General features: G+C 42.8%; 2 protein-coding genes and 1 long non-coding RNA gene across 4 annotated transcripts in view; 1 reads left to right on the top strand and 2 right to left on the bottom strand.

The window, feature by feature from the left end:
- The first annotated feature begins 66 nt into the window (after positions 1-66).
- Positions 67-8,411, top strand: ZC2HC1C (zinc finger C2HC-type containing 1C). The gene is made up of 3 exons (XM_082387544.1): positions 67-184; positions 1,035-2,382; positions 7,839-8,411. The coding sequence occupies exons 2-3, from the start codon at positions 1,054-1,056 to the stop codon at positions 8,100-8,102; spliced, it is 1,593 nt and encodes a 530-aa protein (XP_082243670.1). The 5' UTR covers positions 67-184; positions 1,035-1,053; the 3' UTR covers positions 8,103-8,411.
- Positions 3,667-7,832, bottom strand: LOC309626630. Its single transcript, XR_014243328.1, has 2 exons — positions 7,605-7,832; positions 3,667-7,112 (listed from the first exon to the last, which is right to left on the bottom strand). It is a non-coding gene; the product is annotated as an uncharacterized lncRNA (long non-coding RNA).
- A 2,836-nt stretch (positions 8,412-11,247) lies between the features above and the next one.
- NEK9 (NIMA related kinase 9) overlaps positions 11,248-19,159 on the bottom strand; it is a 35,945-nt gene continuing 28,033 nt past the window's right edge. The window contains exons 19-22 of one of the 2 annotated variants that reach the window (XM_082387538.1): positions 18,596-18,804; positions 17,522-17,683; positions 15,804-16,013; positions 11,248-13,773 (exon numbers count right to left, since the gene is read on the bottom strand). In XM_082387538.1, coding sequence (XP_082243664.1) covers positions 13,651-13,773; positions 15,804-16,013; positions 17,522-17,683; positions 18,596-18,804 — 704 coding nt within the window. In that variant the 3' untranslated portion in view covers positions 11,248-13,650. The remainder of the gene's footprint in view (positions 13,774-15,803; positions 16,014-17,521; positions 17,684-18,595; positions 18,805-19,159) is intronic. The other variant, XM_082387539.1, reaches the window with a different exon arrangement.

Raw genomic sequence — 19,159 nt, 5'->3', positions numbered from 1 at the left:
CCACCCACCCACCGTGGAATTCGCGGCGAGGCGGGGCTGGGCGCCCACGCTCTCCCGTCTCCAGGCAACCGAAAAAACAGAGGCTGAGAGCGCCTGCGCGGCCGTCGGTGGAGGTAGGGTGTGTGGTCAGGACAACTAAGTCCTGGGGTTTCCCCTGAGTAGGAGCTGTCCTCGAGAGCCTCAGGTACGCGGAAGGGCGGGAAGACATGGGGTCAGCAGCTCGACCTCCCAAGGGCCCGACAGACTGAAGAGCGAGGGCTTGTCCCCAAAGCGGAGTCTCCAGTAGAGGCTTCCCGGCTGAGCCCTCCGGGACAGAATGCGACTTAGGCGTTCCGGATCTAAAACCCGTGGCGGCCAGATCAGGTGGTCCCCGCCTCTCAGATTACAGACCTTCTGCCATCTGTGCCGCGGGGACTCCTTGGGTGAGGGTTTGCCAGCCAGGCACCTGCTGCAGGCCCTGAGCTGCAGCAGCTGTGCTCTTTGGGGTCAAGCATTGTTCCAGCAGGAGGGAAGCCCCGAGAACTCTTTGTGCCAGTCACTTACCAATGGGCCGCAGTTTTCTCACCTATAAAATGATGGGGCTAGACTCGGAGTCCTAAGGTCCCTAAATTCGAGTCCTGTAACTCTGAGAGAACCCCTCAGTTTACGGGTGAAGTAACTGGAGCCAGCGAGGGGAAGCTGCTTGTCCTGTGTCACAGGCCTAAAAACTGACTTTCAGTCCAATAGCTCTTTCCACCTGCTACGGAGTATGCTGTGTATGGCAGAGGCTGGTACTGATGCAAAGGAAAGCCAGGTGACAGGAACACCTGTATCACATTCCTTTTTCTATCCTCAGGACCTAATAAGCACCCGCAAGACATAATAAGTGTTCACCAAATGTTTATTGAGTGAAAGCTCTGGCAGACCCAGCACCACTGTCCCTAAAAAGTCTAAGGGAAAATGTGGGTAGGACAAATGTAGTAACAGTTTACTTTAGCAGCCGAGGTGAACCTCAGACAAACTCCTCACATATGTCTGGTTTAAATCTCCCCTAGGCTTCAGTCCATGCCCTGAATGGCTGGTCTCCAGTTGGCACTGCCTCTGCCTGTGGGCATTATGCTCCCACATAATAAAACGGAAGCTCCAGAGCTCCACTCAGCTAAGCAAGACCCCTCTGAAAAAGGTGACTCTTCCCAGCGGTCCTCTATGGGGCACCCGAGGAACAATTTCCAGCAGAAGCTTTTGAGCAACCAAGAGCTGATGCTGGATAATCTCTACACTCACCCCAAATGGAACACCTGCACGAAAGCCCGGAGCTACTCCTATCCCCGCTGTGCTGGAATCAGCCAGCAAGATTCAAGAAGCAATCCCCAGGGCCAAGCAAAGTGTTTGTTTTACTCACCAGGCCCTCAATCCCGGTATCCCAAAGCAAATAACCAGGAATTCATCTCCTTTACGAAGAAGCGAGTTGGGGTGGACCGGGCATACCCACTGAAACCTGTGTTTCATAGGAAGCCCCATAGTACAGGTGAGGCTGGCACTGATGGGAACCAGAATGTCTCTCCAAGACCCCCTGAGCCAAGAAAGTTTTCATACAGTAGCTTTGGTTCAAGGAACTGGGTGAATTCATCTGTGGTTGGTACAGTTGCTGCCAGTCAGGAGGACAGGGTCATGGCAAACCCCAACAGGATGGAGTGGACGCAGATCCAAAGACTAGAAGCTGCAGGGGAGAGTTTAGAGGAGGAAATCCGCAGAAAACAGACTCTTCTGAGGGAAAAGCTGAAGAAGACAGAGGAGGAACTCCGAAGGATCCAGAAGGAAAAAGAACAGGCTGAGGAAAACGAAAAAAGAGAGCTACAGAGAATGGTACTCCCCAGGAGGAGAGTTAAAGGCAACAGCAATACCACATACAAACCTATCTTCTCCCCAGAATTCATGTCTGAGGAGGTCTTCAGTAGAGACACGGGAGAGGATGAAACTTGGGGACGGTCTCAAGAAAATTCTAGTCCATTCCAGTTCTCTGATTATGGAATTCAGAAGCTCAGAAGGGAAAGACTGGTGGCAAGCAATAACAACATCCGAGACCGATTCTCAGGGCGATTGAAGGAGACGTTTTCTCAAGCTTCAGAAGCGCCACTCAGTGCTTTGCGGAGGTCCACCAGCAATTCTAGCTCGTCTAGGGCACCACACTCCTCGGGCTCCAGCTGTTCCACTGAAGAGCCAGAACTGGGCGAGTGCAGCCACTGTGGCCGAAAGTTTCTCTTGCTCAGGCTGGAGAGACACTCCAACGTCTGCCGCAGGATGCAGAGTTCCAAGAGGAAAGTGTTTGATTCCTCCAGGGCCCGGGCCAAGGGCACAGAACTAGAGCAGTACTTGAACTGGAAGGGACCAGCCTCAGTCAAGGTAACAAGGGCCTTATGGATTTGCCTTGAGTGGGGATCATTTTAAGAGCCTCTTATATCCTCATCCATTTTCTTTAAAAAAATTTCATGTGTCATATAGGGAGAAAGTGAGAATTAACGTTTGATTTATTGATTACTACTGTGTGCCAGTCACAGTGATGGGAGCTTTTCATATGATCCTCACCACAACCCTGTGAAGATTTCATTATCTTTTATCAGTTCAAAAATCAAGTGTCAGAGAGGTTAACTTGCTTGAGATCACAAAGTCTTAAATGACAGTCAGCATATAAATCTGGGTCAGAATTACTCCAAAAATCTAGACTTAAAAAATATATGTCCTTTTGATTATAAAAGTAATAAACACTTACTTTAGAAAATTTAAGAGAATGAAAAATATAAAGAAAAATATTATGAAGCATTTCACTACCCTGAGAGAATTCTTCGCTCTCTGCAATATATTCTGCTACCTCCCAAGATTAGGACTTGCTACCACTCCTATAACTGTATCTATTTTTTCAAGATTGGCTAATTTTGATATACCTTCTTAGTAAATACATGAAACACAATTGTTTGGAATTCTTTTTCTCCCCATTTAGAGCGTAAACACCTTAAAGTTAGAGGACTTTATTTTTTAAATAATTTTTATTGGAGTATAGTTGATTTACAATGTTGTGTTCATTTCAGGTGTACAGCAAAGTGGATCAGTTATACGTATATATATATATATCCACTCTTTTTTAGATTCTTTTCCCATATAGGTCATCACAGAATATTGAGTAGAGTTCCCTGTGCTATACAGTAGGTCCTTGTTAGCTATCTATTTTATTTTTTATTTTTTAAAATTTATTTTTGGCTGCGTTGGGTCCTCATTGCTGCGCACGGGCTTTCTCTAGTTGTGGCGAGCAGGGGATACTCTTCGTTGCGGTGCGCAGGCTTCTCATTGCAGTGGCTTCTCATTGCGGAGCACGGGCTCTAGGCACGCGGGCTTCAGTAGTTGTGGCACGTGGGCTCAGTAGTTGTGGCTCGTGGGCTCTAGAGCGCAGGCTCAGTAGTTGTGGTGCATGGGCTTAGCTGCTCCGTGGCATGTGGGATCTTCCTGGAGCAGGACCCGAACCCGTGTCCCCTGCATTGGCAGGAGGATTCTTAACCACTGCACCACCAAGGAAGTCCAGTTATCTATCTTATATACAGTAGTGTATATATCTCAATCCCAATCTCCCAATTTATTCCCCCCCAGCACTCCCTCCTGGCAACCACAAGTCAGTTCCCTACGTCTGTGACTCTATTTCTGTTCTGGAAACAAGCTCATTTGTACCATTTTTTTTTTTTTTTAGATTCCACATATAAGTGATATCACGATATTTGTCTTTCTCCGTCTGACTTACTTCACTCAGTATGACAATCTCCAGGTCCATCCATGTTGCTGCAAATGGCATTATTTCATTCTTTTTTATGGCTGAGTAGTATTCTATTTGTGTATATATACACCACATCTTCTTTATCCATTCATCTGTCAATGGAAATTTAGGTTGTTTCCATGTCTTGGCTACTGTAAATAGTGCTGCTATGAACACTGGGGTGCATGTATCTTTTTGAATTATGGTTTTCTCCAGATATATGCTCAGAAGTGGGATTGCTGGATTAGAGGACTTCATCTTTGGTGAACATTCCTAGATGCAGAAAAATGTTGTAAAAAGTGACTTTGAGACACTTCCATACATTTGGGGGAACTTCATAGGCACATTTGGACAGTCAGATCTGGAGAAGATTGTCTGGTGAAGCTTCTACCACCTTGTCAAGGTTATAACACTGGGGTTGTAAATGAGTGTTTCTCAAAGTGTGGCATGCTGACATGCATTTTTTATTTCAGTAATTGTAATGTGTATTAGAAAAGTAAAACATAGTAAGCCCTTGATTTCTAGGAATCATGAATTTAAAGAAAAATAGTAAGGGGGATGAAGTGAAAGTGGTATGCAAATGATCAAAATGTGGGAAAGCCTAGACCACATGATCTCAGAGCCCCGTCCAGCTCTGAGTCTCGTAAACTATGAGAGTGTTATTCTATTTTCATTTCCTTCCAACCCTCCCACTGCCACGCTAGCACCTCTTGTCCGTTAGCACTTTACAGTTTACGTGTGTATTTGCGGGGCCTTTAAAAACTCACGCTTATGTGGTGGCTGTTAAGAGAAGTCTTTTGCAGTTAGTTATTTCTTTCAGTACGATATGGGAGATCACTACAAGAAAGTCCTTTCCATGTTTAGCGACCCTCTCCCTGAAATCCGGTTTCCAACGAGAAGTCAACATTTTGCCCTTGCAGATAATGAGATGATCATCAGTTTCTGTTCTTTCCTGTTTTCTTTCTGGTCAACCCAATAATCCACTGGGGTATTCTCTGTCCCACTATAGTGGTTTATTTCTGGCCAGAACCTAAAAGAATCTTGTGTTTCTTAAATTCCCAAATACAGTAGCAATAAAGCAAAAAAAAAAAAAAAAAGAAAGAAAGGGTTTCTGAGATCAGATGCCCTAGCTTTGTGGAAACTAGTTTGAGGAAATATGTTGCATTGAGGACATCAAGGCAGAAAGGATCTGGATTGAGATGGACTCCTCTCCTTGGACTGTCCCAAGTTCTATTCCAAAGCTTTGTGCCTTTGTAAACTGAGTGGTTTGTGTCTCTCTGTTATTCCTTCAGTGTACTTGCAAGAACAGGTGATTTTTCTTTTATCCTTTAATATTCACATAACTTCCAGCAGACTCATACTCTTGTCTCTCTACTAGACCTTATGTATTTGAGCATAGAGACTATATCTTTGTGCTTTGTGATTAATAAGTGTTAATTGAATAAACTTCAATACAATGAAGAATTAAAGTATAAGTATCATATAGTTGAGGAACTTTCCCCTAATTCAATTCTAAAGGTTCCTAGATACCATCTCTAACACTCTGATTCTCTTGCCTTGTCTGTTTCAGTAAGATTTTCCTGATGGATCCTTCCTTTTCCTTTGATAACAACTCTTCCTATATTCATCACCAAGCAGCTACTTGCTTGCTTTCTTTTTTCTTCTTTATAAAATTAATTTTATTTTCATCTAAGCAGTATTTGAATACATTTAAAAAATCATGTAGTACTAAGTGACCTGTAATGCAGATCAACAGTATTTTGCCTCATCCCTCTCTGGCCCCTCATCTAGCTCCCACAGGCAGTTCTGATAGATGACTCTTCTGGTATGCATTTCCATATTTCTAAATAATATACTTATTTGCTTGATTTATCAATTTTGCACATTATCCGTTGACCTCCTCTTATGGACACTCTGGGTTCATATCCCCTCTCCTCCCACTTTTCTCCTTCCCTTATCCTTCCATTGTAGTGAAATCACAGTTTTGGGTTAAACCAGTAGTCAGCTATTTATGTGATAATAACCACATAAATTTTGTTCACTGCTGAGTGAACAGATTCTGCCCCTGCCCACATGCGCCCAGAGTTAATAATTGACCCATGTTTTAATTTGCTTGGTTTCCTACATACCTAACTCTATTTTTTTTCCCCTGAATGATCTGCCCAGTATCAGACACCTGTTAATGTTTTTCTATCAGTTTGACTTTTTTTTATTCTGGAAACTCCATCCCACCATTCTTTTTCTTCCTGCTCCAGTCCAGACTGGTTCTTCTCCAGGCCTGGTGCAGACCTGTTGTTTGGAACTTCTCTCTGCTTCTCTCCTGTTTCCAGCATCCTGTGTCTTCCTTTTTCTTGCTTTACTCTTTGCTTTGCTGAAGCTTTATTAAGAAAGGTGCATGGGAGGCATATTTTTTGTCTTGGGATGAATTAAAATATCTATATAATAGCTTTATTTTTGATTGATGAATTGGCCAGGTAGAGAATTCTAGCTGGAAAATTATTTTCTGTTAGAACTTTTATGGCATTTCCCCACTAGCTTTTAGCATCCAATGTTACTGTTGAGAAATCTAATACCATTTTGATTTCTGCTCCATTATATGAAACCTATAGATTTTTTTCGTTTTCTTAAAGCTTATAGGATTCTCTCTTTATTCTGAAATTCTACAATGATCGTGTTGGATAGTGGGTAGGCCATTTCAATCTCAAGGGTAGTGATATTTATTTCTAGGAATGTTTATTGTCTTCTTTCTTTAATAATTTCCTCCTTGTGCTTTCTGTTTTTGGAACTCCTGTTAGTCAGTGTTGGACTTTCTAGATTGACTTCCTAATTTTCTAATCTTTTCTACTTTCCATCTTGATCCTTTTTCCCATTCTACGTAACTTTTCCGACATTATTTTACAACAGTTCTATTTTTATTTTTAGCTATCACAGTATTAATTTATAATAGTTCTTTCTGGTTCTCTCATTCCTTTTTCATAGTATACATATTCTTGTTCCATAGATAAAATCTCTTCTAACACTCCTTGTTGATATTATGATTTTCTGTAAAAAAATTTCTTCTGCTACCTGCCTTGTTGCTACTTCCTGAGTGTGTATGCATGTGTGTTCATGTACTTGTTTGGTCTCTTCCTTGTTAGAGCTTTACTGACTGTCCGTTCATATTTAAGCTTAAGTGGGGCTTGTTGACTGAGGGCTTTCGTATTAGGGTTATCAAACAGTGAGCCTTTTAATTGGGGTCCCTCAGAATCAGCATCTCACCTTTTCTCTCAACTGCTTGGTGCATCCAGAGAACTCTTGCCTCCTATGAGGGTACCTGTGTCTGGTACTCTGGGAGCTGAGTCGGGGAAGGAAGCTGACAGTTAATTCCACAATACATTGTGTACACTTGCCCTTAATCTCCATTTTCAGCCCCTAGATTAACCCTGTTCTCCACTGTGCCTGGATGTCCTGAGTCTGAAACCTGTCTGGTTCAATTTCTCCAGAGAGGGTGCTGGAAGTGTTGGACACTTGGATGTGCAAGGTGGAGAGGAGCCCTGGGAGCCAACCTGTTCTCCGCCCTGTACCTCCCCCTTCCCACTACCTGTATTTCCAAGCACTGAGCCTCTCAGGGGTTCTGCTGGGAAATACAGCTTGCCTCTCAGTACTATCCGCCCTTGCAGGCCCTTAGTTTAAGTCAGCGGTCCCCAGACTTTTTGGCACCAGGGACCGGTTTCGTGGAAGACAATTTTTCCACGGATGGGGCAGGGAGGGGGATGGTTCAGGCGGTAATGCGAGTGATGGGGTAGCAGCAGATGCAGCTCCGCTTGCTCGCTCGCCCGCCGCTCACCTCCTCCTGTGTGGCCCGGTTCCTAACAGACAGCGGTCCAGAACCAGTCTGCAGCCCCGGCGGGGGGGGGGTTGGGTGTTGGCTGGTTTAAGTGCCTCCACTCTGGCAAGTCAGTTATCATTGTTGCTTCTTTCCTGTTCTCTTTGACCTTAATTTCCTGTCATTCTAACGGAGACTCAGGAAGGGGATGAGATAGACACCAAGTTAAATGATCAGTCTTCCTTCAATTTACAGGCTGAACCTCCTTGGAAGAGCAACTGGAAACAGAAGCACGAATCTTTCATCCGTACCCTCCGTCAGGCTCGAGAGGTCCAGCAGGTAATTGCCAAGGGTGGAAACCCCTCCGACCTGCCTCCCATCCTGCCTGCAGAAAATCCAGACTATATTCAGTGTCCTCACTGTAGCCGCCACTTTGCTCCCAAGGTGGCAGAGTGGCACATTCCTAAGTGTAAGACCATCAAGAACCGCCCTCTGCCTCCAAGGAAGCACTGCAGTTGAGCAGACAGCAGTGGAAACCTCCTCGATAGTCCAGAAGGCTCTGCTTCTCTTCAGCAGTAAATGGGAGTAGACTAATTTGATGCAGAGCAGAAAGAACTACAACTTTTACATCTCCCAGGTCTGCCTGCAGAGCTGAAATCGGTGAAGAGAGAGAGCCCCATTGCTAAGCTGCAGGAGGCAACAGGAAGCCTCAGCTTCCCACTAAATCACCGCCTCCGGCTGGTGTGCCTCATGTTATTGCCCTAAGAACTGATGGGTGAGAACACGTAAGAGTAGCGAGTAGGCTACATTAAAGCTCTCTTCTTGCAAGCCTGATTGTGGTTTGTGCTAGTTAAGTGCCTGCATTTGCTGTGCCTTCTTGCCGCTGCCTCTACATGTATGTCTATGGCTTCTGTTAACTCCTCTTGTTCTTGCAAGAAGTTGGCTCGTTGGTATCAGAGGATCATGGTATCTTATAAAAAATACAGTTTTGCTGTAAGGCAAATGACCTCCCCAATACATGGTCCTGGCCAAAAGTCAATACAAGTATGGAAGGTTCAGGCGCCAGTATGTCCTAAACCCTCCCCACGTTGTACTGTGTAATAAAGGGAACCTCATCTTTATGTACAATACTTTACAGGGTAGGGATGGGGGAAAGCACACTATGTCTCTGTAGTTGTTCCTTCCTAATGGATTTCATATGTCCAAAAAAAAAAAAAAAAAAAAAGGAAGGAAGGAACTTCAGTTTCAGCTATTGCTAGCACTCTGCTTTCAAATCAGGTTGGTTTAACGACTTTTAAAATGAAGCAGCAAAATGTACCATCAAAGCAACCTGGGACATTCTGGTGTCACATGTCCCTGCTGATCACATCACAGTAAACTTCTATTCTAGAAACTAAACTTTAAAGGAAAAGATACCAGATCTAAAATTTTCTCTGGGCAGAATCGTGCCTACTGCAAGTAACCTTCATAATTAGGCCTTCAATAAATGGGTTTGGGGAATTTAAAATTAAACAAATAATAAAATGAGTGAGTCTTAGACTTGTCAAACGGGAGAAGTGATGTGATAAGGTAATGTCTGATGGGGGAGATATCAGTTCAGGTAGGATGAAGCTAACACAACAGATCTGAAATACTATTAAGATTACTGTCCTGAGAGCATCACTCAAATTGTTAGTTTAAAACACTGGAGAAAAATCACCTAACCTGACCTGGGCAAAGGGGACTGTGCAGACCACAAAACCACATTTACTAAACTACAGATGGCCACTCACTCTTGTTCCGTTTCCTCTGCAGCTTCTGCTCAGTGGCTGGGCTAACAGATCAGACCAATTTGATATGCAAGTTTAAGGCTTTAGCTGTGAAGCTGCTAGACACTAGGCTAAAAAAAATCATATGTTTCAAAAAACAGCATATATTGCTTTATGCTCTTCATAACTGTTACAAAGAAAGAGAGGTATCACATAATAGGGCTTTTGGCTGGTCATTTAAAGAAAACTCAGAGAGACACTGGATATTTAACCCAATATATACATTCTCCAGTCAAGTTTAATGAGGTACCCACTTTAAGTTTCACACTTGATGGTAAAAGCAATAGGTGACTAGAATGAGTGGTGGCCAAGGTCACACGGTGGTAGCCTGTGGACTGCTTTGCCCCGCAGGTATGTTTTATTTGACTGACATAGTATTAAAAATATAATCCGACATTAAAAAATTGGGATATGGAGCATCTTTTGAAAAACTGCAAGTTCTGGAAACCCTGGGCCTGCAACCCTATATAGCACCAACTGAGTGGGGTTTAGAATCAGTTGCTCCTTCCAGATGGGGGGGAGCACGCAGATCACCACAGCCCCGCCTGGCGTGCTTCACTTATTTGCCTTGCCTGCCTGGTCTGGAACCCCTGGATGGTTATAAAGGTCACAGACCAGGGGCCTCCAGGGAGAACAATTGTTGTGTGTGTGAGGAGTGCTTTCTTATGCTGCTAGAGGAACAAACGTCAATGCCATAGTGTTCCCTTTGATCTCAACATGTTTAGGCCTTTGATTATATCAGGAATATCTATTAGCCTTTTAAATTTAGCTTGATCGGATCTTTGGGAAGAAGAACCTTTTTCTATCTACGTCTCTTCCTAGATAGCAGAGGATGACAGAGAATAAATAAATGCTGCTTGTTAATGTCCGTGTGTTATACTACTTTATCCAAGAACCTTTAGTGCAAGTAGATGCTATAAATTTTAAAGTTCAAAAGGTTAAGCAATGAAAAAAAATCTTACGGTGAAACTCACTTCGTTAAAAAGTATATGCAGTGTATTGAATGCAGCACAGCACCTTTGGCCAACATTTGCTTTAGGTCATCAGTTTGTCACTTTTCACAACTACACAGGAGGTAGCAGAGATGTGATAGTGTCTTTCTCCCTAATGTTCGTAATTCTGTGAGGTTTAGTGATCAGCATGTTTATTTCCATAGTTAATCATTGAAGCAATAAATGATTTTTTTGCTTTGTGGCAGGAAGGAACTTGTTTCGTAGTCCTGACTACAGCCCACTCTGCCCTGACACTATCATGAATAATATTTCTTTGGAGGCCCAAGGATGCTCATTTGAAATAATTCATTTACAATACATCCTTGCACCAGAGTTGTTCTATTATGAATGTTTCCAAATATACGGCAAAATCAAATGAAATGTGAGTTAAGTCTGCTCTTGCTCTAAACTTCAGTGAAATGTTCAGCCAAGAGAAGTTACAACTTGGCTATGCCAGGGAGACCAAATACAGTTCAGCCTTTGTGAGGGAAAACAGTTTTACAAACATAAACTGGCAGTATCACTTGAAAAAGCCCACTGTGGCGATAAGTACAAGACATGACCCTTCCTCTTTTAATGGCTCATCTTTTTCTCCTTCTGCATTTTAAGCACTATATTTTAGAAGTTTTGGGGGGAAAAAAGTTGTAGCAGCAAAAATGATTCTATTAGTAAGAAAAAGAAACTGGCAAGAAGCAAAGATTATTTCTGTGCAAATGTCCCTTGCATTGTTTCTGTTACAAGACCATTTATTTCTTTATTTATATAAAGACCCACTGAATCAAAAATTCACGAAGGCCTAGAGTCTGCGTGTTTTATCCCCAGTGACTAAGGTCCATGCGTAGGCTCACTGAGGCATAGCACTGATTGAGAGTTTAAATGTTTATTTAAAACAGAAATGTCAAACCACTCCACCCTCAACCTTTCAAACATCTGGCTAACAATAAGCTAATTCTTCAGCAACAATGTCAGAGCAGAGGGGTAACTCGGGTTATACTATAACTCAAAAGCAATACTACTGGAAAACTTAAAACACCTAGCACTACATAAAGAAAAGTAGGACGCAATTTAAGAGAATTAGCTACAGAAAACCATTCAAAGGCATTTCTGCTGCCTCACCTTTTACTTTTTATCTGATGCATGGCTACCACCTTTGAACTGGTTTCTGTTTGCGTAGCTTTTTGGTGGGAAAAATCATATGGCTATCCCAGGCACAATTTGGGAAAGTGCAAATTGTCTCTAAGGCACAGAACTTAGATTCTCAGCCAGATTAACAGCAAACCTAGACTTCCCAAGGGAACATGCTAGAGAAAACGACCCCAGCGTTCCACTGCTAGAGAGTGACTTCCCCTCCGGACCAAGAGCCCAGCTCTCACCCTCCCTTCAGTGCTCACTTTCATCCCATAGTCTCAGCAACGTGCCCATGTTCCTCGGTTCCATGGCAGAAGCAATACTCATGATTAACACCCAAAATGACCCTGCCTCTCAGGCCTGCTGAGATGGTGAGCATGAGGGATACAGGAACGTGAAAGGCCAGTCAGTCCTTAAAAAAAAAAAAAAATCAAAGTTGCATTTACATGATGAATCAAAACCCATTGTTAGGGTTTGTTGCAAACCCCAAGTCCCCAGAACTTGCAACTTTAATCCAGGGTTGGCCCCTTCCCTTATTTTAAGAAAAGGCTTCAGTGATTACATTAGTACCATTGTACTAGGCTTCCCAGAATTGAGAAAACAATGGGAATATTAAACCAAAGAAGATCCCATTGAATAGAGTTGCCCATCCCCAGCTGAGGGGTTTTCCCGGAGCAGCAGCCTTTACACCACCAGTTTTAGGGAAATGGCAAAATTTCCATTGCACAGGTCCTTCCAAAATATTAAATAGATATCAAACATTCATTTTTTGGTTGGGGAAAATGAAACAAAAATTAATTTAGCTCTTTCTAGGGAGGTAGAATATGAGACTCATCAAGGCAGCTCCTGTGACTCAAAATACTAAAGGCTAGGTGGAAACACAATGCTCACATCCTTAGGTAAAGCCATCAAACGTTTCTAGGACACTTTCTCTCTCTGGGAAAGCTAGCTTGCTCCTGTCTACAAGGACATGAAGACACGGGGATCGGAAGGGAGCTCTCAGCCAAATTCCTCTCACTTGGCAGGCTCCTCCTGTTCTGCTAGGCTTCAGGGACTGCCTGGTCTGGGGGCTGGCTTTGGGCCGCTCAAGTAGGAAAGATGATACAGATTCACTGATATGGCTTCATAAAACATCAAAAGGGGAAACATACTGACTAGACATACAGAAAGGGAGCGGTTGGGGCTGCTGATGTCAAGATTAGAACCCTAAGAGCCATGAAGGCAGAGGCACAAGAAGTCTTCTCAGGGGCAGAAGACTCAGTCACTCTTGGCCCTCTCGAAGACACCGAGTAGAGGCAGCTGAAGCAGGACCTCCCCTCACGGTTTCCTCTGAAGTCCATTCCTACTGCCCCACAGACTCAATTCTCTACGAGATGCCTCATCTCTCAGAGGAACCTTCCAAAGCTAGGAAATCCCACCCTGCGTTGGCCACAGCCTGACACTCCTGCTGTGTGACGAGGAGGGACCTACCCTTCTTTCTCTACTCCTCACTGAAGAAGTCTCACTCAACCCTCAGAGGAAAAGCAATCTAAGCCCACTGCTCCTCCTCAAGCATTTAGCTGCACAAAATAATTGAACTTTCTGAAAACAAGCCGGAGATTGACTCCACCAGACATACTTTCCTGGACTAAGGCTCCTGAGAGGGCTTAGAACACTTCACCACTCTCCAGATGACCCTGGATGGGCCACACCTGGTTCCAGCCCACTCCAGCTTTACACTTTAACCTCCTCCACCCAGAGGTGCAATGCCTCGTGTTGAATTCCCAAGGCAGCTTCCAATTAATGGTGAAAATGGTAAGTGGGATGTAAGCTGCTACCAGCAAAATTAAGGTAAGCATTGTGTCTCCTCTTCAAAGGTGGGATCACCAGATGAGGTACAGAGCTGCTGTTGCTATGGCAGTCACTGAGGACAAAGCCAGGGCCATGGGGCCCTTCCATTCTCCAACACAAAACCACTCCTAGATCCTATCTAATAGGCAATGCTACTCTCCAAGTGTACATGGAAAGTGCTTCAGAGCCTCCGCCGCCCGCTCCTTGTCTGCAAGTGAACGAAGCCAGGAAAGCGCTCTCTGCGTTCAGTAAGTGTGCTGTGAAGGTCTTTGGATTCCAGTTTCCTGGAGGCTATACAGGCTCAGGAGACTAGAGGCTGGGTCTACAGGAGTCTGTTCCCAGGAGGCACCAGGAATCTGAATCTAAATCAGGCTTTGGATCCATTTCCATCTCTTCCTTTGCTGTCTGAGTTCCTTTGGAATGCATCCCCACCTGTCCAGATAAAACACAGGTCCAGGTTAACAACATTGCTATCTAGTTACAGCATTTCAGGACTAGATTTTCAATGCCGACCTCTAAGAATGTGTAGCCATGGTTTTGTGAGGAGCTCATACTACTACCTTAATAATAGGACCTTAGATAAAGTCCACACTTGTACATTTGTTGCAGGTAGGGTGACCAAGTGTCGTGGTTTGCCCAGGACTGCAGGATTTTCTGGGATGCAGAACTCTTCAGTTTTAGAACTCAAACAGCCCTAGGCAAAACAATCCTCCTCCCTCCTACAGCTGCCAATCACTCCATGCTTACTTCAAGTGTGTATATTACTTTCCAAAGTACTTTCATAGACATTATTTCATTTAATCCTCAAAACAACCATACAACAACTATTTTCTTCTTTCAGGTGAGAACCAGGGCTCAGAGAAACGAAGTAATTTGTCCAAACACATAAACCTGGTAAATGGCAAAGCCAAGGTTGACAGTATTTCCCTAAGCTAGTTCACTCTATATAGAGCAATACTATGGCCCTTTAAAAACGACGCAAGCAGCATCACCGGTGAAGTATTTTTACCAAAAATGTTTAACTTGAACCTAATCAAGCCTTAAGTCTAACTTCCAGTTCACAGAAATGACAGAGTGACAGAAGAATAAGATAAGCAATGTCTCAGGAAAATAAGGCAAATCCAGAATGTAGGACATTCTGTTAAACTGACCCTGTTTCTTCAACAAACCAATGCCATGGAAATTTTTTTAAAAAACGGGGGTAGATGACAACAACAATAATCCAAAAAGAAATGCACAAGACTTCTAAGAAATGATAAAACTTTATGTAAGAACATAAAGGAAGACTTGAATAAATAACTATTCAAGGCTGGGAAGACTCAGCATTACAGACATGTCAACTCTACTCAAATAAAGATACAATTCAAAGCAAATCTAATAAATTCCAATATAAATACCAAAGGGAGTTTTGAGAAACTTCACTTTTGAGGAATTCTAAGATTCATATAGAAGAAGCAATGTGCAAAAATAGCCAATGTAACCCCGGAAAAGAACAAAAAGGAGCACAGGACTTTCCTTACTGGGAATCAAGACATTCAATACTCTAGTATTTTAAATAGGACTAATTAAATAGCTCAAAGCAACAGAGAGCCTAAAAATGAACCCGTGTGTATTTGGATATTTACAATATATTAAATGTGATCTTTCAAATCAGTGAGGGAAGTATGGATCACTGAATAAAATAATTTTAAAATGTTAAAAAAAAAGGGGGGGTAGGAGTGGTGATGGAGGGAATTGTTCTAGATTAAAAGAAATGAGAAACATAATAGTGTAAAAAGGGGTTCTTGACTGGTTTCTGGTCTAATAAAAACAGTTATAAAGGACATTTTTATGGGAAAACTGGGAAAATTTGAGTATCAACAGGGTACTAGATGAGAATTGAGAATACTAGTGTTATTTTTGTTAACTGTGATAATAGTACTGTGGTTCTCCAGAAGAATGACATCTTTATTTTTAGATATGTGTAATAAAGTATTTAGGGAGGCTATGTCATGACTTTCATAATTTACTTGAAAATGGTTTAGCAAAAAAAGAAAAAGGAAAAAAAATACACGCACATACACACACTCATATTTCAAATACACAGATAAATACCTACACATATTTTAAACATACACACATACACAGACACAAACACATTTGAAATAATTACAGCAACATGTTAACAACGGTTGAACCTAGATGGTGGATGTATGGGTGTCCACTGAACTGTAATGTTTAAAGTTTTTCATAATAAGTAGAAGAAAAAACAAAGGTAACAAAAATACAATGGAAGTTAGGTGATGAAATGATTCAATCCAGGTGCCTGAAGAAGGACCAAGCATCTGGGATTAATTACAAACGTTACATCATCAAAAGGTAAGTACTTGCAAAGAAGTAAGCCTATTTCAGGCATTGGTGTTTTGTTTCTGTGATTCTTCAAAACAGAATTAGAAATTCAATTATTCTTTTAATGCTCTCACCTGCTGCCCTCCTTCTAATTTCTTGTTCAGCTTCTGTAGCTGGGTAAAAATCTGAAGGTTTTCTTGCTGTAACTTCTGTTGTTCAGCCAGACACTTCAACACCAGACCCTGCAGTCGCTCAACCTCCACCTGCAGAGTGCTGCATGCACAGGTAGGAGTCAAGGGTGTCCCCTTCCCAGCGCATGTTCCTGCAGGGTTCAGCCGAGGTGGCTAGAGAGACAGGAGAAAAGGGTCATAGGAGGTTCTGCCCGGATGCTACAGCTCCCCAATCCAAATGTCCCCTAAGTGCTACCAGATTTTACTTTTAAAGTAACAATATAAAACACATACACATGAAGTAAATGGAAGAGAAACAGAAAACTGCTGGGATTACAATAGAACCTGGCTCTAACACAACAGAGCAAGAGAACTCTCAGTGCCTCAGTCTGCATTATGGTAAGGTAAAAGAATAATCATCTATTTTGGAGAACTTTGTGAAAAATTTTAAAGTCATTGATATCTTCCGATTTAAAATGCTGAAGTGAGAGAATGCACAATTTGGTTTGGAACAAGTCTTTCTTTTTTTTTTTTTTTTTTGCACGCGAGCTTTCTCTAGTTGTGGCAAGCGGGGGCTACTCTTCGTTGTGGTGCGCGGGCTTCTCATTGCGGTGGCTTCTCTTGTTGCGGAGCATGGGCTCTAGACGTGCGGGCTTCAGTAGTTGTGGCACACAGGCTCAGTAGTTGTGGCTCACGGGCTCTAGAGCGCAGGCTCAGTAGTTGTGGCGCACTCTACTCTATGTGCTCCACGGCATGCGGGATCTTCCCAGATGGAACAAGTCTTTCTGATCACAGTGAGGACACCATGATTCAAAGGGTCAATATTCATGAAATGTAGTGGATCACACTTTAGAAGAGATTTAAGAGGTGTTCACTAAACAGGATCGCCAAAACAATTCAAGACGGCTAACTGACAGAGGAATTAAAATGTTTACCTTGAAGTTTCAAAGGCTTTATTTCCTCTTCTGGGAAGCTTTTCAATTATCCTAGCCTGGATTTTTCTCCCTTCTTCTACTGTACTTTGTTTATAGGAAGGGTCAACAAATGATAGCCCACGGGCCAAATCCAGCCTACTGCTTGTTTTTGTAAATAAAGTTTTATTGGAACATAAGCATGCCCATTCATTATGCATTATTTTTGGCTGCTTTTGTGCTACGATATCAGTATTGAATGGTTGCAAGAGACTGTATGGTCCACATAGCCTAAAATAATTACTATGTAGCCCTTTAGAAAAAGTTTGATGATCCCTGGTTTACAGTTTTATTGAGATATTTACCACAATTTGATTTCTACCAAAGTTAGGTATACATGCATTGCTCCCCCAGCAGACTACAAGTATTATTTCTTACTTACATTTAGAACCTCCAACCTACCCCAGCAGTGTCATGAAAAATTGGATTTGAATTTTGGAATTTCAGTTTTGGTACTTCTGAGGCAGAGAGAAAAGAAAGACAATCATCTGGTATAGAAAGATGTGGGCCTGTCAGAAATGTGAAATGTGTCAGAAATCAGTTTAGCCTTGCGTAGAGGCTTTGAGCACTACTGAACAGACAGTATGAGTTGATGCTGGGCAGCTGGGAAACCAATGAAACTAGAGGGGAAGACAGTGAGGCCAGGAGAACTGGGCAGAGCTTACAGCCACTGTTTACCTAGTTGTGATTTAAAGGCAAAAGCTCAGTTACCCAGGCTCCTGCTGGGGGCTTGTGTTCCAAAGGAGCTTCAGAGCCCACCTTGAGTCCTTGTAGCTCTTCGTAGGGCAGAGTATCTTTCTCAGATTCTGAAAAAGCTGCACTTAGGGGGGATGGGCTGTCAGGCATAGGGATGAATTCTGCATTTTCCAGCTCCTATGTATAAGAGAAAGAATCTCATCAGTTCTGTTTGAGCCATTTACTTTCGCCCAAATTCTCTTCTTGCTATAGCTTTCACTCTGTCGTGACATCAGCACCCTCTAGTGGAGCAGGACAGTTGTGGTTACAACATAGCTCGCCCTACCCGTCAACATCCTGCCATTCCTTCCTTCCTCTGAGGAGTGAATAGTGAAGCGAATTCAAACTCAAATCCAAGAACATTTTGGAGTGTCTGACATGTTTCTCTAACACACTCAGTCTACACAGGCTGTTCAGTAAGTTGGGAAGCTCTAAGGTGATGGCAGTGAGGCCAACTGCCAGGTTGCTAAAGGCTGAGGCTAAAGCTTTAGATAGAACCGTGTGCTGCTTCCTCCATTCATATTCCTATGTAGCTATCAAGTTTAATCTTATTATAGAGGGAGGTTTAAATCTACAGGTTCTCTCTTTGGTGCGGGGGGGGTAAAAAATTTAAAATTTCTCTAACTATAAATGTTGACTGTAGAAAATGTGAAAATACAGATGGGCAAAGGGAGATGATAAAAATCACCAGTAATTCCATCACTCATAGATAACCACTGTTAAAGCATTTCTATACCATAAGGCATTCCAATTGCCCCAATATTCTACTTCTACGAACCACAGTACAAAATCTAGAAGCTTAATCTTTGCATGCATGCATTATAAAAACTGCCTTCAAGGAAGGTTGCATTAACTTCCATTCATTTAAGTAATACAGGTATGAGCACATCTTATATCTTTTCTTGTCAGGAAGAAAAAGGATTAGAGATTTGGTGATTTTGGTTCAGGTAGAAATCAGAAACCTAGATGCCTGCTGCAAAACGCTTGGATAGGACACGGGAAACAGATCCTTTCTAGTCCCTACAGAGGTACCTCTACCAAAGGAATTACCTTTCGAAGCCAGCCAGGACAGGAGCTGCTGGCCCCACTACCGATCCTCACGGCCTCCGTGGGACTGACTAAACCTTCCATTCCTCGGTCTGCTTCCATTGTTCCTCGGAAGCCTCCACTTGGATCAGGAGTTTCAGATTCCTGCTGACTGTCCTCCTCTTCTCCCCTACCGCCACCGCTGCCACCTCCTGGGCTAGAGCTCTGAACCACTGACAGATACACAGCACAGAAATAGAAAGCTTTGCTATGCAGCAAGATTTACCATCTGATAGCCCCACCGACCCCTGGAGAGGTTCCTAGAGTTGCGTGAAGCAGAACAGCAACAGTGTAAGTCAGATACTTGGGACTAAATTTTTAGTTTTATACAAGGTACTGTGTATCAGTATCTTTATAGCAATATTCACTTCTACTTTCCAAACTTGCTTATCCTTATGTCCACAGCAGATTATCAATGTTCTACAGCATTACTGAATACTCACCCCAACCACAGCATCCATGCCTTAACAGATATACCCAGACTCCAACATCCTCCACAGAGGTTCATCTTATATACAAAGCTTTTTC

Source organism: Balaenoptera borealis (assembly GCF_965194805.1).
Source record: "Balaenoptera borealis genome assembly, chromosome: 3".
NCBI classification, from domain to species: domain Eukaryota; kingdom Metazoa; phylum Chordata; class Mammalia; order Artiodactyla; family Balaenopteridae; genus Balaenoptera; species Balaenoptera borealis.
The sequence above is the reverse complement of the archived record's forward strand: the minus strand, read 5'-3'. Positions and strand labels throughout refer to the sequence as shown.

What these genes read in the sequence shown, in the direction of transcription:
- ZC2HC1C (XM_082387544.1), top strand. Translation starts at nt 1,054, where the DNA reads ATGGCTGGTCTCCAGTTGGCACTGCCTCTGCCTGTGGGCATTATGCTC. An exon ending in AGGGACCAGCCTCAGTCAAG is followed by an intron (nt 2,383 to 7,838) that starts GTAACAAGGGCC and finishes TTCAATTTACAG; the next exon opens with GCTGAACCTCCTTGGAAGAG.